This window comes from Harpia harpyja, chromosome 12, assembly GCF_026419915.1.
Source record: "Harpia harpyja isolate bHarHar1 chromosome 12, bHarHar1 primary haplotype, whole genome shotgun sequence".
In the NCBI taxonomy this organism is placed as follows: domain Eukaryota; kingdom Metazoa; phylum Chordata; class Aves; order Accipitriformes; family Accipitridae; genus Harpia; species Harpia harpyja.
The window spans coordinates 4830606-4848113 of record NC_068951.1 but is presented as its reverse complement, the minus strand read 5'-3'; the positions used below and the strand labels follow the sequence as shown (position 1 = coordinate 4848113).

Sequence of the window (17508 nt, the reverse complement as noted above, 5' to 3'; positions counted from 1 at the left end):
TTGAACACAGAACTTCCTTGCCTTTGCCACAGAAACATCTTTCATGAGGGATGGACCATGTATATGTTTGTGTCTTTGCCTTCAAACATTAACTTTCATAGATTATTCCTGCTGTTTCTATTTCCTTTTCCCCTTAGCTAGTTCCCCTTCTTCAAAAGCTTTGTACCAGATCTGTTGGGAATTATAAAACAAGAGTTCTCAAGAAAATAGTGAACAGTGTGATTTTTTTTTTTTTTTTATTTTATTATACAGTGTTGGCAATTGGAAATTTCACATTTAAAATAATTGAAATATTGTATCCAACAAGTCAAATACAGAAAACAGTTAATATTCTAAAAAGGAGCCAGCTAGTCAACGCAGAAACACATTAATGGAAAATACAGCTTTTAGTTACACTTAAAAAATTATATATTTAGAATAAAACTTGAACCTGGTCCAGTAAATCATTTGACTTGTAACAGGAAAACGCTTTTACACAGTTTAACGCGCAGACAGTCTTTATTTAAAAAAGTGATCTGTCAGTGTTAGCACATGTATTTTTAGCAACACCCCCCTTAATGTTCCAGATGAGGATCTAAAGTATATGCTTTACTAACTGTTGTAAGAATCTCTTGTATTATCATCTCTGCCTTCTGTGCTAAGCTGGTTCTGAGCTTGGATGTTTCAAGGAGAGTTCCATCTATCCAGTTGTATAGAGGTCATATACATATATTTGATTTCCTTTATATATTTTAAAATATTAAAGAAAGTTCCAAATGGAAGCATTAGCTTAACTCATAAAAGGTGCAGAATATTACAGGACGTAGAGCTTGATGATGCTCACAACAGAAGAAGTTGAGTTTTAAGAAGTAAAGGATTTGGTACAGCAGTGTTGTAAATTGTAAGACTCCATTGTAACAGCAAGTTAAAACTACAAAGGAAGCTTGAACTATGGGACCAGACCTGCAAGCATCTGTGTGTGTAATCAACATCACACAAATGTTGTAGTCCTACCAATTTCAGTTGAATGATCGATGGTTCCAGTTCTGCACATGTGAAAGTTACGTTAATAAGTAATGACAGGAATAGGTCATTTGCATCTACTAGGTATGTTATGGCTGTTAATAAAAAACTAAAATAATTTTACTTCCAGTAAGTGTTTAGATCTTTGCAAAAAAAAGTTTTCTACTTTACACTAACAAATCACTTTTTCTAGTGAAACATTAAGTGAACAGTCGTAAACATTACACAAAACAGAAAAAACCCTACGTAATACAGTTTATACACATTACTCGGCATTTTTCAGTTGTTGCTTATTTTTTTTTTTTAAACCATATTGATCCTGTCTTGTATAATGGTTCTAGTGTAAAGGCACAGGTTGGTTAGGAAAGAAAAGCCTGCATCTCTGTCTTTCTACTTTGCGGTGATGATTTTCTTTTTACATGTTGTTTGTTATTCCTCACTTTTCTGACTCTTATATGAAAATTATCAATTTCAGCCATTCATTAACAGAAGTGTAAGACATTACTGAAAAGTACATTACTGTACAGAAGTGACTGAAATTTTACTTTAGAGGCATTCCTTCAACCTATTTTGTTAAATATTTGCAAGATTTAATTCCTTAGACACTGTGAGCAAAAATGCATAGCACGCGCTCTCTCTCTTTTTCTCAGTGTACTTAATTCTACATTGAAATCTGTATTTTCAAAGATTAGTCATGGAACTTGCTAAGTTTATGTGCAGAATTTGGTTTTGAGTGCATGAAATATAACAACAGGCAATTATTTTGGAAAACAATGCAATGTTCCACTGAAGTTTAGAAGGGTGAGGAATGTAAACAAGACTGCAGAAGTCTTTGACATTTATTAAAATAACACAGTGATTGTTCTATCTGTTTGCATTTTCTTATACATCCTCAACATGTCTCTGTCTGTCCCTTCATGTACACTTTCCATTAAAAAAAAAAAAATTCAGGAATCAGTGGGACTCAGCTAAGTGAAGAATAATAAATTTGATCACGTGGTTTGTGCCAAAATACAAAACTAAGAAGTACAGCTCTGAATTAAATATAATCTATGTGATTATTTCTTTTTTAATAAATAATAGAAAATAAAAGATGATAATAGAATTAGAATTCAATTTTTATTTTAAATGAAAAACAACAGTGGGGTGAGATTCGAACCCAATGTTTCTTTTGCTTTAAGGCAATCAAGTGCACTTACTTCAATGCTTGATAGTAATGAATTCAGTGCTATTGTGGAAATCAGACTTCACAAATTTCACATACAAACCCATGAAATATGGCCATTTGCTAGTTCTGACACGGCATCAGATTCTTTTTATTTGTGTTCAGTAGCGTTTCACTTTTTTTTTTTTTTAACACAATAATGGGCTCTTAATAGTAATGGAAATATTAGAATCTAGTTCATTCTGGCTTGTATTATCACTACATACAAGGGCCATCGGGCACATACATTTTTGTAAACAGAGATTTTTCTTTTTGGCCTTAAAAAACAAACAACAAAACCCAAAATCTACAGTTGTAATAGTTCAAATAATTTTGCAAAAGTCCACCTAAAATTATAATTTAAGAAATACCAAAAACAAATTCTTAGCATTTTTTTCCTGTTGTTAAACTATTAAATGATCCTGAAGCCTTTGGAAGTTAAATCGATCTCTCTCTGAAAAAAAGTAATCTAAATTTTATGCAAGTCTTCCTGAAGATGACTCTAAATCTTGAAGATTAGATCAGTATTAAAAAGTGTGCCGACAACTTACAATATGCAGGTACTACTAATACATATAGGTTAAAAAGAAACTTTTTTCTTGTATACAATTCTTTTTAGATATGAAGCTTAACTTTAGGCCGTGGCTACTAGTAGGTGCTTTTTTGACTAATCAAAATAATTGTAACAAAATATCATTATTGATTTTAAAATTATTGGGTTCATAAAAGTTTTGACATCTAATAATATATAAAAAGTGAATTGAAGCTTTTAGAAGACTTACGATTTTGAGACACAAAAGAAACTGGGAGGTAGACAGATGTTTTGAGGATAAACAGATTTTTTTTTTGTCTAAGGCATTATGCCACTACATGTTTAGAGCAGTATAAAGGCTGCTGATTGATCTTATTTCAATTCCAGAGTGTTTGCTGCTCATACTTACGGAAGACTATCAATGCACTTTTGGTCTTTGTGAATCTGACCTTCTCTTCCCCATCTCCTTTTTTCTCTTTAGCAATACAGCTAAATGGAAGTGCTATAATAATTTCTGCCCATTGCCTGTAGACAGGAATGTTCTGTTCTGAAACAGTAATAAAATACTATAAAATAGTAGGTATTGGAGTTGGAGATATGTGCTCTTTTGGTGCATATTTTGCAAAGAATGGTAAAAAGACAGACAACATGACCCCAACAATTGCCAGCATATACCCCCATCCAATCTGGCAGTCTCCTGCATAGTAGATGTCTGAATTCTCACAGAATCTCTTCACAGTAGCAGAGTTGAAACCAAAAGGATAAACCAAAAGCCCAGAAGCCATTATGAACACTAGAGAGGAGAAAAAAAACACAACAATTATTATCGAACACTTAATTCCTTTGAAAAAAAATCCTTCTTTTAGAAAGCAATGGAAAAAGTCATAGCTTAAAACTTATGATTGTCAGATTATCTTCCTTTTCATAATTACCTCTTATGGACAGCAGTGTCATAACATGGTAGCAAGTTGGCATTGGGATTTTTTTCATGAGAGCTCTTGCCCATTATGTCACTTCAGAAACGTTGTAATCCAAATTATGTAGCCATTTAAAAAGATGATTCTGACACAATGGAATCCAGAGGAGAAGAATTCCTAAGTTTGCAGATTCCAAACCAACTTGATTTTCTTCTCAATAGCATTTTTGTACTTGAGACAAAAAATTACTTTGTTCTGCCAAATAAAAACTTTAAATGAAAGAGTGTAAATGTAGTTTTTTAGATTCTGCTGATTAGGTTCTGATAATGTAAGCACTTTCTCATTATTCTCATTATTACAAACCCAAATTAAAAAAAAAATCCTTCATTTGACCCAAAGATTGTGAGATGAAAAACAATACAATCTGTCTTCTTTTTATTTAGCTTTTAGCTTTGGAGTCTTTGAGAATATTTTTTTTAATTCTCCCTGTAAACTTAAGGATTAGAAAAATTTTCCACCTAAGGTTGAGACCTAAATTAGTAAGACCTGAAGTTCCCATAGTACCTAGTATTGACAGCTTGGGCTCTAAAACCACAAAACAAATATAACAGGATGTGTTGTAGAAATCTAAAGGTTCAGTATGTAAAGGCACAGAGATAAAGTAGCAGGAAGTCTCTCCCAGTGAGTTGTCTTTTACTCCTTCTATTCCAAATACACTAGCAGATTAATCCAGCGCATAATGAAGAAATATGTCTAAAATACAAGCAAAGCTTAAGCCACCTCTTGATGGTGGAAAGCCAGACTTGCCTCCTGCAATTATGCTGTCTGTATTATCTGTTAGCTTTTAATAGAACTTCACAGATTTTACAGTCTTTAATGAATACATGTTATATTTAAATATCGTGGCTTATGCAATTAATTTAATGAACAGCAGAACCACTTTTCCAGCTTTGAAAATAAGACTGCCCAAGGTATAAATCATGACTATGATAAAGATGCATTAAAATGCTCCAGGTACAGTTCTCGGAGCCTGTTTCTGCCCACCTTGGAAGCCAAGAGAGGCCGAGCTAGGCTGATGCGAAGGGTTATGCCATCCCAGCCATCGTGTATACCCCTTTTTTGAGGGAACATCGAGAAACCATTTTTCTAGCCTTTCTGCTAATGAAAAACTACTGTATTAAAATCTATGCTGTATTTTAAAAGACTTTATTTTAGGTACCAAAAAGATAGCACGAAGCAGTCCCTTTTCCTACCTTCTCATTCTTCCAGGATAGCGTTTTGTTCAAATTCAGAGGGTGGATTGTTAGTGACTCAAGAATAGTGGTAATCAGCATTAACTGTTATGTTTGAGCTGATAGATAATTCATAACCAGCAAACATTGAATGAAACATTAAGATTATAAAACAAACACTACATGCCATTCTCTGTATTTGTAATTGCCTTTCAGGTAGGGCATGTGCATATTACTCCAATTATAATATTGCAGAGGCTTAATCTTAAAAGTATCCAGTAAAAAAGGGCAATCACTCATTAATATTTTTTAATAAAAAAAAACTTCAATAAGCTTGAGGGCTAGATGAAATCAAAAAGTTTAACACACTCAGCCTATGAAGTCCCTGAATAATTTGAATTAAAACTTTCCTTCTAGTCTAAATGGAACCGCTGAGTTAATCCCTTGTAAAAAACAATAAAAACCAAGAAAATGGAAATTAAAAGGAGAGAAACTAGAACAGAAGCAAACTTGCCAGCCTGTTTCCCTCTAGGGTAACTGATGTATGGGTACAAAGAGAAACTGCCTGCCAGTAAGCGGAGCTTTCTGAGAGCAAGGTGCTTTTACCTGCCCTTGCTCCCACAACCAGTCTCCTTTCCTTTCAGCCTTTACAAATGATAAGTTTTCAGTGGTTCCCAAGGAAAGGACACTGTAGCCTTCCCCTCTTCCCAGGCTCAAGGTGTGTGAAGGTGATGCTGCAGGAGCCAGTTAAGGGAAAGGTCTTCCCCAGCACAGACAACATCCTGAGCGTGTCTCGCCCTCCCTGATATTCAACCAGCTGCACCTGCTGTGGGTGCCCAGGGCAGGAGGGAGCTCACAAAGCTCAGCACTGAGTTCTTAGCAGCTGTGCTTGTGCATTTAGGCTCCAACATTAAACAAATATACAGAAGCTGAAGCTAGTTACAAAGAAGTAAGTTGTATTTATGCAGATCTCCCTTAACTACACACATATGACACCACTAAAAACAATACAAAATGAAAATACAAGAAAAATGAAGCTAAACTAGACACACACACCTACATCTCATCTAGCAAAGGTCACTGAGCTTTCCCAAAAGAAGAGAAAGAGCCAAGGGCCAGCACGCTTCCCTTGTTCAGTGGCATAGCCTGAAAGTTGTGTGATTCTCTTGCATGCCCAGGAAAATTCCCCGAGCACTACTTCTGTAGGCAGAAACAGGGGAAGCAACCTTGGAGAACAACCAGAAAAAAGGTGACTTTTCCTACTGCTATGGTAAACTTTGAGAGTGTTAAACTGCTAAGCTGATGATCAACAAACTAAACCACGTTAATCCATAGATGCATGTAGGTTGTAGCATTCACTCGTGGGCTAATACAGCTAGGAAGTGGAACAATCTGCTACCTAAGACGCTGGGATGTAAAGTGGATACACAGCATAGCCCCAGTCAAAACCCAGGCTGCTCGACTGCATGAAGAATCTTGAAATAGCCCCATGGTACAAAACCTTCTGTAAAATGTTGGGCTCATTTGCAAAGGAAAGCAAACCAGTTTTAAGACAAACAGCAATTGCTGTAAGCAAGAAGCAGGTCTAAAATTAAAGTTTCAGTTTCCTCATATTTTCAAAGCCAAAATAGTCCATGCATCTCATTTGGTGAAAGAAAACATTATGCAGAATTGGAAGCAATCTTTTTATCATAAAATCCCTTTAAACTTTGCTCACTGTTAAAATTTGCTGGTTTTCTAACACTATCTTCATGTATCTGTCCATAAATATGTTTTCTTTTTGATTGGGTTACACAGAATTATTTTGAAGGATGTGCTTTACATTGACACTAGTGTTTTGATTACCACTTGGTGCTGATGTTGTATGGTGTGATTTAATGGAAGAAGCTTTTTTTTTGAAGGCTAGAAATAACCTGTCACGGTCGAATGTAATGTGTTCACATATCAAACAGGCTGAAAAGTTACCCATGGTTTCATATCCTCAGGCATGTCATAGAATGACCTCATTATCCTCATTTAGGTGCCCTCTTTCTTACAAAAGCTCAAAATATTGAATAGCCTGTTATTATCAGCAGAAGCCAAGCTTTCAGACATGGTGCTAATGACTGCTTAATAGTGCTGTCTATCAGCAGTGCAGTTAGCTGGGAGAGCACACAAAGAAACAGTGGGGCTCCATTTAGGCTCCTCATATAACACTTATGCCTCTGCGCACTTTTCCAACAATAAACATCACTTTAAAACGTGTCAGAATACAGTAGTGAGTGAACCTTACCATTATGTGTAGTGTAATCCCACTGTCATACAAGATGATGAGAAGGCTACACAATGTATTTGGGTCTGTTCTATAGCATGAAACATATTGAGTGTAGAGGGGACTTGCTGGTAAAATGGGTCGTTGGAGTTCTTTTTGTAACATGGCTTGGCTGATCATTTGATTCATCTCCCATCAGCTATTGGGTCTTGTTAAAAACATGCCTTTTTTTTGCTTTAATATCTGACACACGGTGTTTGTTATTGCTAGGTCCTTATCACCTGGGTTCTCACCAGTAAGTCACAGCCACTACTGACTGCAAGGCGGTTTAAAGTCAAGTCTGTGCCCATTGGTTCAACTGTAAGTCGCTTTTTATTTCTACTTTCTAATCTTCTGCCCTCCCAAACAGTTACAGTCTCACCCTGGTTCTCTCTCATCCTCTTTACTTCACTGGTGTCCTACAGCCAGACAGTAAATGGCAGTTTCTCCTCTGAAAGGGTTTGCTAGCCAAGGCAGGACCCCTGCACTGTGCTCTTGCTCCCTGTGCAGGCCCAAGGCTTAAAAAATATGGTTTACCTATTTTTTTCAAAAAAAGTAGATTCCTGAATTTGTTGATTTCTAAATAAAATAACTTTGATTAACAGGAATAAGATACTATGAGAATGGAGGACACTTCTTTTTAGGGAAAACAGGGCATTATGTAGAAAAAGTCATAAATTGTTGGTGATAATGCTGAATCAATGACACTTCTACTCAGGGAAAATAGCATTTTTTGCTATTTTAAAATCTAATAAACTATAACTCTTTGTCATTGCAATGGTGCATTCATTTCATTAAGCTCCTGAAATACACTTTAATTATTTAAATCTATCACATACCATTTTCAAGTTTATTTTAAACCAGACAAACCAAAGTAATGCAGTTCTCTAGAGTGTGTGTAGAGGGCACCAATGTACAACTCTCTTAAATACCATGCACAAAAAATGGCTATTTCCATTTCCACTTCTTTTGGCAAGACTGGTGGAGTTTTCAACATGTGAAACACAATAATTGAATAGTTTTCTCTATTGTGAAGCAGGAACATGAAAACTTGGCTAAGCTTATGTGTATCCTTCCATACTAATGCTGAAATGGATGGAAATCCAGAGGTGGACCGCAAACATAGAGATCAGAAAAAGCTATTTTATTTTACTGTATTTGTTGATATGTTTAGATGATGTGTAGTAGCAATACTGATCACCAGTAATAAAATATGCTGTGTGCATGAATTATCTTCCTGAAATTACCTGCTGTAAGAAGATTAGTTTTTCTTAGAAGTTTAATTTGCTTATGTTAGGAGTATATTATATTCCTGATACTTGTGACAATGACGGATTAATTGCAAGATTGGGGGACATACCAGACAATCATTAGAATTAAGGCTGAATCGTACGTGAGCAAGAGTAGTATTCCAACCCTATTACAGATTATCACAGTCTTATCCCTTCTTGGAACATTTTTATTGATGGAGCTTAATCTACCAAAGCAGTTTTCACTCATGTCATCAAGAAGTTTCTTCTCATATAATCCATTACCTCCCTTCTTAAAGCTGGCAGTTCTTCTTATGCACAATCAGTTGACTCTGAATAACATATTTCCTCTCAGGTTTACACATTTTATTAACCTAATAATTTTATTAGCTCCTTTTAAGCTTTTCTTTATGTGATTTTACTTACTTTACTTACATCATTTCAAATGAGAAAGTGGATGCTGATCCAAAGCCACAGATATCCTAACACAAAGCCAGAAATACAGCTAACATTTGAGCAGCAATGAGAAAACCTTTCAACCAGTAATGGAGCCAGACATCTTCAAAAACATCATCTCTTGTCCTACTGCACTGGCTAGCCTACACTCAATACTTTCCAGCACTCTTCCCAAGCAAATATTTTTTGTAGCATGGCTGAAGGGTTACTACATTTAGGATATTTTGGACGTAGGTGGTGCCGGTTCCCTTGTACAAAAAGGAGATACCTATATGTCGCTTCCAACAACTGGAAACCTAAAGACAATGCTAAATAAGATCCAAGGTCACAGCTATTGTTGGTAATAGCTGTGCATGAGAGTACAAACAGAAATAAGATGGAATTTTGGGCTATCCAAAAATTAGTGATTTCCTTTTGGCTACTTCAGAAAAGGAGGAATTACCTAGAGTAATTTTGGTGAGAGCTGAAATACACCTAAAATCAGTGGGCATGCCAATCAAGTATAAAAAAAATAAACAGGAAAGTGACCTGTCAAAGATAAAACAAACCAGACAAAATCCTACTGTTATGGAAGCAAAACTTCCGAGGGGCAAGGCAAACAGGGACCACTGTTAAATGCCATTCTACCCTGCTGAACTCCTGGCAGGTGCACATCAGGTACCTATAGTTCAAATTCTTGAAAGCAGGCCTAGCAATTATTCCCTCCAAGGAAAGCATAATGGAGAGCAGGGAAGAGGGATAATAACGCCCATATATTTGGTATCAAAATGTAGTGCTCTTCCTTTGTAACTGAACAAAGAGCTGCAACTCATAATAATGATACAGCCATTTCTAACATACCACAGTTTAGCTCTTCTCCTTTGTAAAGAATTATTCCATTGGCTTCATTTCAGTCAAACATGTTGTGATTTGAAGAGCATGTATCAGTGCTGGACTGTTGCCAAATAAGTAGATTATACCAGTTCCTTTTCTAGCTTTTCTAAATGGTGCAACTCACAAGTTAGCACTTAGCAGCTATAATAGAAATGTGGTTATAACGAAAGCTATGTAGCTTGTCAATCCCCTTTGTTAGCTAACAAAGGAAATGTATTAGTTTGTACAATGTCTTCAAACTCTGTGTTTAAATAAATGCTGAGTATGTGACTACAGCTCACAAGCTAAGGAACTGCATCAGATATAGTAACTTACAGTATTTTAATATATATGTATATATATGCAAAAGTACTGGGAAATATATGTATATAAAAAGTTGGACAATGTTTTTCATTTGAGTTTATTTGGATTTAGCTGAGGTAGAATAGGACAGGTTATTTTAAATAAAACTAGCACTGAAATAAGAGTGCCTGTGCACCTTTTTTGCACACATCTTTTTAATACCACTTAAATACCCCATTCAAGTTCTGTTGGCACAACTTCCTCATTCAGATGGGCCCTTATTGCACAAATAGCCTGTTTCAGAAATGTCTAACAATTGTACAAATAGATGAAGCTACTTCACTTATTAACTGAAGGGAGTGGGATCTAACTATCCAGACTTTGGAAAAGAAATTCTTTGAAGCCAGCATAGAGGTAGTTGGGCCTGGTAATTGCTGCATTAGCTGCAAGTTTATTAAGGGCTACAAAAGGAAATGCCATCTCAGTGACCTTTGAGGTTGCATTTCACAGCATGTTTTCTACATGAGAACAAATGATGAAACTTCACTATTTCTGCCAAGTGAGTGGTAGCTATGGTGAAGATTTATAGAGGTAATCTGGTAATCTATGGGCCTAATCATGCAGTTATAGAGTTGCGTGTCATTTACTCAAAAAGGCTGAAATGATCTAGCACTGTGTGGACTATGGTGAAGGAGTGCATTTTGTCATCTGCAAGGTTAGAAGATATACAGCATATTTAGCAGACTGTAAAAGGGAGAGACAAGAGCTAATGTTTCTCAAAATAGCAGACTGTTACACAGAATTTTACAAGACTCAGAGAGCTAAGAGATGGGGACTGTCAGATGCACTCCAGTTTGGAAGCCATTATGATTTTCCTTTTTTGTATTGCTTCAATAATTATATAGATTTTCTATTTAATTTTTTTTTAATTATTTAAGTCATGCTCAATTCATCTCTTTCAGAACAGCAAACACAGAAGCAGACTAATAATTTAATATTGACATATTTAAGTGTTGGGTTGTTTAGATGAGAGAAGCGTGTTCAGAATGTATTGTGCCTGTAACGCACCTGTATTCCCTTATCCCTGTGTTACATTTTATTCAACAGTTAAGAAGTGCTAATAAGAAGTGCATATTTCAGTTGTTCTATTTTAGATAAACATAATATGATACACATTTTCTAAGCCATGCACATATTGGTTAACTGCTCAACTCCATTTCTACAAATAGAAATAAAGGCGGCAAATGCTTTGTTTCTTAATTAACCTATCCATGCCAAAACCAGTATGTTCTCCAGCACAAGCAGGGAATGAAATTGATGACTGAAAATTTAAATTAATACTTCTTCTTGTGATCTTTTGGCTAAGAACAAGTGCAGCTTCAACTCGCCATCTGATGCATTCCCTAGCAAGAAACAGTATCAGCCTGGGTCCATATGCAGCTGAAAGTAGTGAGGGAGCGGACACGTTTCCTTGCAGCATATTGTCTCTCCTTTGGAGCCAGCTCAGCTGGGAAGGGGAGATGCTGCCCAGCCTACAGCAGGTCTTGGCTCCTGCTCTGGCTGTCAATTCCAAGTTCTTAAATAGCTATTTAGAGCAGGGGCTGAGGTCCAAAAGATGGGCAGTGATGTGTAGATCACCTGAAATGTCATGATTCGACATGACACATTTGCTCCCTTCTCTTCTCCACCTGCTCACCTCACAGGTCTGTTTTAAATCAATCTTTTCACCTCTCCCAAGACTCACATTTTAAGCAGAGCAGACACTCATGAAAACAGATTTATAATGAAGCTGGTGGCCATTAAATACTAGCCTTACATCAGAGGTGACCTTATTGTAAAGCGTTGTACAGTGAATTTATTTTGACTTTGCACATTCTATACCTTGTCTCCCACATCACAGAGACGCACGATGTGGCAGCCGAGTAGTGGTGGCAAAAGGCCTGATGTCTGAGAATAATGCCCACGTCTCACTTTGTTAGAGTTGCACTTCACATCCCAGCAGTCTTCAAGCCTCAGGGATATCACATTCATTACCTCTTTCGGAGACATGTATTTTACATAAAAGGCTGAAAGGTGATTAGAATCCCTGACAGAACAGCATTTTATCTGGAATGCAACCATGAAATATATGTGCCTAAAACAAAAAAGGCATCCTACATCCTTCTCCTACAAAGACCAGCTTCAGTTTTCCCAGGGCACAGGAACTACCAGGAAGACACAAATTGCATGTTTTCATATCTCCTAATAAAAACTCCTTGACAGGAGGTTGAAACCAGAGTCTTCTGTTCCTCAGATGTTCTAGTCCTGTGAATGTCATCACTCAGCAGAAGCACGCATACTGCCACCTGATCATAAAAAACAGTTCTGTAACAACCCTCATTTCACGCTGCTGATTCCAGCCCACCATAAATCAGCAACACCACAAGTAACGTTGGAAATAATTGTCTGTTCCCGAGCTCCCCTCTTTTTGCAGCCCAGGTGCCATACAGCTGTAGCCATATGGTAGACTACGTCCTACTGAAGTGGGTTGTCACAGCACCTCCAACAGTAATACTACCTGAGTACTTGGAAGCTTTTTAATGCTGCAAACTGGAAAAATGCAGCTTGTACTCATGCAGTGGTTTTCCTAACCTTTAAAAACGTTATAAAAGGAATCAGCTCTGGCTTAAACCAGATGCTCTTCAGATAGGGAATGGGATAGCAACTGCTAATTCACTGAAAGCTGCCTGGAAATGCAGCAGGTGATCCCAGGGCTGATCCTCAGACAAGTCTGCCAGCATGCTGCTCTCTGACCTGTCTTCCCTTGGTCACTACACTGTCTTTCTACCATCTAGCTTTTTTTTTTTCCTGAGCAGAGATTGCTCATACTGATTGCTCTCTGTGCAAATGAATTAGTGCAGCACAGCTAACATTTTGACTTCAGCCATGTTTGACCTCTGTGTTCCTTAGCCAAGTCTTACACAGCAACTTTCAGGAATGTGTCCTGTTAGACCATGTGGTCAAAACAGTACCAGGCTGGGCTGTGCTGGTCAAGCCACACACTCAGTTAGCAGCAGACAGGTCTACTTTCAAGACCCACCAGCCACATCTCACACAAGAGGTTGATTTAGTCCAAGGCTGCAGGAAGAAAAGAGCCAAAACTCACCTGGCATCTTATGGCTGAGCACACCATCAGCCTGCCAGCAGGAAGGACCAGGTGTGTTCCTCACCTCCCACTGCGGACACTGTTTATAGGTCCCTGAGCAAGTCATTGCTTGCAATGACCCCTGTCAACTGCAACAGTTTGCCATTTTAGTGCACTTCAAAAGGCAGGTTTTGGCTCATGTCCCTTCTCTGCTGCATGGGGCAAGAAACTCATCATTGACTGATATGTGCTTCAGCTCCCAACTCGTAAACATACAAATGTAACTTCAGGCCATAGTAAACCAAAAGAAGTAATTGAGTTCTGGGGCAGAGCTACTTATGTTAGAAAAATAACGTAGCAATCTGGAGTAGTGATAGAAATGCCCCAAATTACTAGCTAAATAGAAGTGATTTGGGCTATCTGATCATTTTTATCAGGTTGGCCCAGCTGCACAATTTCCCATCTCCAATTATACCAAAAGGCCCACACTTCCTCCTTCATTAATGCATTTGAAGGATTTAATGAGTTACTTCATCAGGTTAATAAATCCCTTCAATAACTTTATTACACTTTGATACAATTATTCAAGTGGTGCAGCTAACAAATGATCATCATTTATATTTCTTGACAGAATAACTTAGTTAATATATTTGGACCGTGAAATACAAAATCCATAAAAAAACTATGGGGACAATTGAATGTCTTTGTGGGGGAGGGGTTTTTTCTATCTCCAGTTAAGGTAGCATTGGAAACCCTCTGTCTCTTGTGCAAGTAACTTCAGGCAAGTGCTAAGGAGAACTGCAGCAATGTTCTGTTTCCCACCGAGTGCTTAGGAAGGAGGCGAGCTGCTGCAGGATGTGTACCACTGCCTATAGGGAGATGTCTTAAAATGCATCAGAAGGGACATAACCCATATTTATTTGTTCCAGCACTTTATCAGGTTTAAAATCCAGCTTCATAAAGGCTGTTCCATTTCTTGAGGTTAAGATCTTTGGCTAATTTTGACAAGGTGCAGTGACACCATCAGAAAATAACATTATATTCTGGAAATTATTTTAAAACTAAATCGAATTGGTTGCCATGCCATTTGTTTTCCTGTGGCATCATAGTAAATGACATCATCAACAGAATAACCTTAGGGGCAAGGGCGTTTTCAGAATCTTAACCTTCGAATGGCCAGCAGTATTACAGCTTCCTATTACCAGAGTAATAATATTTATGGTAGGTAGACTGCAAGAATGGAACCATACCATTTATTTACTTATACTTGATAGCCACCTCTAGCAAGAACAAATTTCCCATTAATCACCATCTTATCTCTGTAAGAAACAGTTACTCTCAAGGACATCTGTATTATTCCCTTTGTTTTATTAATACAGAGAATAGTGCTGCTATGGATCTTTTGACACTGAACTTTATTTATTTTCTAGATTTTCTCTTTTAAGGGGAGCTGAAATGCTTAAGTAAAATAAACATTGATCTTTCTTAATACACAAACTACTTAAGACCCCAACCATAGCGAGGGACATGTGCATTGGAAATTTCTCTGAATATATTTTTACGTAAAGAAACTGCAAATCAGTCTCTCTTTCTTCTTTTTTTTATCTGTTGAAACTCCAGTTATGAATTCTGAGTTTCTCCTGGGAGTGCAGATGACCTTGTTAACACGTGAGAGTGCCAGAAAAGCAGTGCCCTCCAGTCCAGGGGGTCAGGGAAGTGAAACCAGTTTCTAAAATCAGATCTTGTAATAAAAAATGCATATTTCTCTTGCCTTTTGCATAGTCTTTAGCTAGCATTTTTTAAATTACATATTATATTGAGCTCCAGGCTGATTTGTTTTTCTAATTTTTCAAGAGCACTGCATCATATATTCATCTTTAAAAAGAAATCAATATAGGCCCAGCAGGGGACAATATCAGACAGCCAAACTCTCTTTCATGTGAGAAAAGCATTAATGGAAAGACTTGCACAAGCTGAAATTTTTGGAATTTTCTCCCAGTCAGCGAGTTCAGTTCTGTTCAGTATCCTAAACCAAAAGATGGTCACAGATAAGCACAGGTCTCAGGTCAGCTCAGAAGGACCAGGGCTCTTCCCGCTAGCAGCTGACTAACTTCTGTGCAATCTGCTTTGAAATAATGGAGCCACAGTTTCCCATTTCCTTTCATTTTGGCTCCAAGCGCCACGCAGAGCTCAGGGCAGCAGGGCCACTCAAGCCCTGTGATTGCAGAGGAGACGCAAGCAGCATTTAATGGGTGCTTTCCTGTGCAGCCGCCTCTCAGCTCTGTCTCGGTGAGCGATAACTGTTGGTGACAGCGGGAACTGGTGATGCTCGTGTGTTTTAGATAGAGCAAACCAAAAGGCTCTGCCACCAGCCAGCCCTGTGCTCCCTCTCACTCCATCTGTCTCAGCCCAGGACACAGAAGACACATTGGTTGTCCTGATCCACCCTGCAGGCCTGAGTGTCCTTTCCATGGAAACCAGAGCTGGAAGATGGAGGAAAGAAAAGAAAGAGACCCGGTCCATGCCCTCTATGGCATGATGACCCCTCTTCAGAAGTGGCCAAGTGCTTGGCAGGAAGGAGATATGCCCTGTTGCCCAAAAACAAATAATTTATCTTGCAGTAGGACAAGCCTTATGCAGTACCAGTATTAGGTGGTTATGCTAGTGGAAGGGGAACCTATTCATTTTCATTTGCTGTTTAGTTAGGTGTCCAATACCAAACAATGGTGAGACGCTTGCTTGGATAGGATGAGCCACCTAATTGTCAGGTGAACACGCAGTCACACCTGCCTCTAAAACTCAAGCACTGCTCACCCAGCAATTACTCTGGGGTCTGTCAAATGTGATTTAACCAGTAATTTGCTTGCAAAGTGAAAGCTGCGCTTTCAAAGATAGTAAAGGACTCTATCCTGCCCCTGTGCCACTGCTGGGTCCAAGCTATGCTGGTCCTGCCAAGGATGCTGCCCAGCATAACTGTCCCGTGTGAGACATCAGGTGTAGGGAGGGTTTGCTGAACCAGGAGAGTAGAGGCAGCCCGGCAAACCCTCCAGTGAATCTGTGCTGGTTTGTCAGGTTACCACGACCCAGTGGATCAGTGTGTGTCAGTGGGGGTGTAAGGATTTTGTTGGGAGGAACGCCAGCCATGCAGCTGGGTTTCTCGGACTCCAGCGAGCGAGCAGAGCCCAGCCTCAGGCATCCCTGCTCAGCTGTGCCTGCCCAGCTCCCCGGCACCCTGCTGAGAGCTGGGACACCCCCTTTGCCGCAGGCACCAGCATCGAGACTGCCAGCCCCACAACACAGCAGCGAGAAACACCCCAGGCAGGCGCTGCATTAGGGCTGGTTAGTCCATGACAGGGGCTTCCTTCAGGGATGACAAAAATAACGCCATAGCATTTCCATCTTCCTGCATTTAAATGTTTGAGTTAATAACATTTATAGGGCAGCACAGAAAAATGAACTTAAATACATCATCTGTCAGCTCAGGATACCGAATTACACCATTACTGAAAGAGATACAGAGAAATATGTCTAATAAACATAGTATATTTTGCACAATTTACTTTGCATTTTCCATATCCTGCAACAAACACAGGATAGGAAGGCTTCTTAATGATCATAATATATGTGCAGAAAGAGCAGTTCCCTGAGGACTACTGATTAATCAGGGAAATACTTATTTGTTCTGGCAGAAGTGATGTGCATCTAGGCAGGGCAAATGATGAACCCTAAGTGCACACAGCAGCCATCAGGGGCCAAAAGTTTCCATTCATTTAACTAATTTTGCCTCTAAGAAAAGAGCACGTTTCAGCACAGCACCAGGACATAACAGCACTTGTTCTCTGTCCTAATTCCTTTAGGGTGTTGTCTGAAAAAGGCATAAAGAGGCCCCACATTCATTTTAGAGACTATAAATGCTAAGAGTCAGCTTCCAAACTAAGACATCCCTGCTGCTTGCTTAGATACACTGTTTAGGGGAGGATATAAGGTCTTGGCTGCAGCATCTGATTACTGTGCGAGGGACTTGGGAACAAGTTAGAAGATTTAAAGGATTTTTCATCAGCTGATCTAAATACCTGCCTGGGTTTTTAGTACCTGAGAAGCACTGCATGTCCACTGATTGCAGTCCTTCCTACACTCCATCATAGTCATATTAATTTTGTGGTTTGGCACAGTTGTTGCCACCTAGAAGTTTGCAACCTGGTGTTTGCTAGTAAGTAACGATGTGCAACCTCTGTGCTTTACACGTATTTCTCTAGTGTTCATTTTCAAATTAGCCACAGAAAGGACAAACTAAAAGCAGATGTGTTGTACTTTTCTCTGTACATTTGGAAGCTCAGTCATGGAAA

At 38.5% G+C, this 17508-nt stretch overlaps 2 protein-coding genes across 2 annotated transcripts in view; both read right to left on the bottom strand.

Annotated features, from left to right (window-relative positions):
* The window catches only part of ASPA (aspartoacylase), a 57307-nt gene that overhangs the window by 18184 nt on the left and 21615 nt on the right, over positions 1-17508 (bottom strand). The window lies entirely within an intron of this gene.
* Positions 223-17508, bottom strand: part of LHFPL7 (LHFPL tetraspan subfamily member 7) — a 66097-nt gene continuing 48811 nt past the window's right edge. Inside the window, exon 3 of the mRNA XM_052803120.1 lies at positions 223-3531. Coding sequence (XP_052659080.1) covers positions 3305-3531 — 227 coding nt within the window. The 3' untranslated portion in view covers positions 223-3304. The remainder of the gene's footprint in view (positions 3532-17508) is intronic.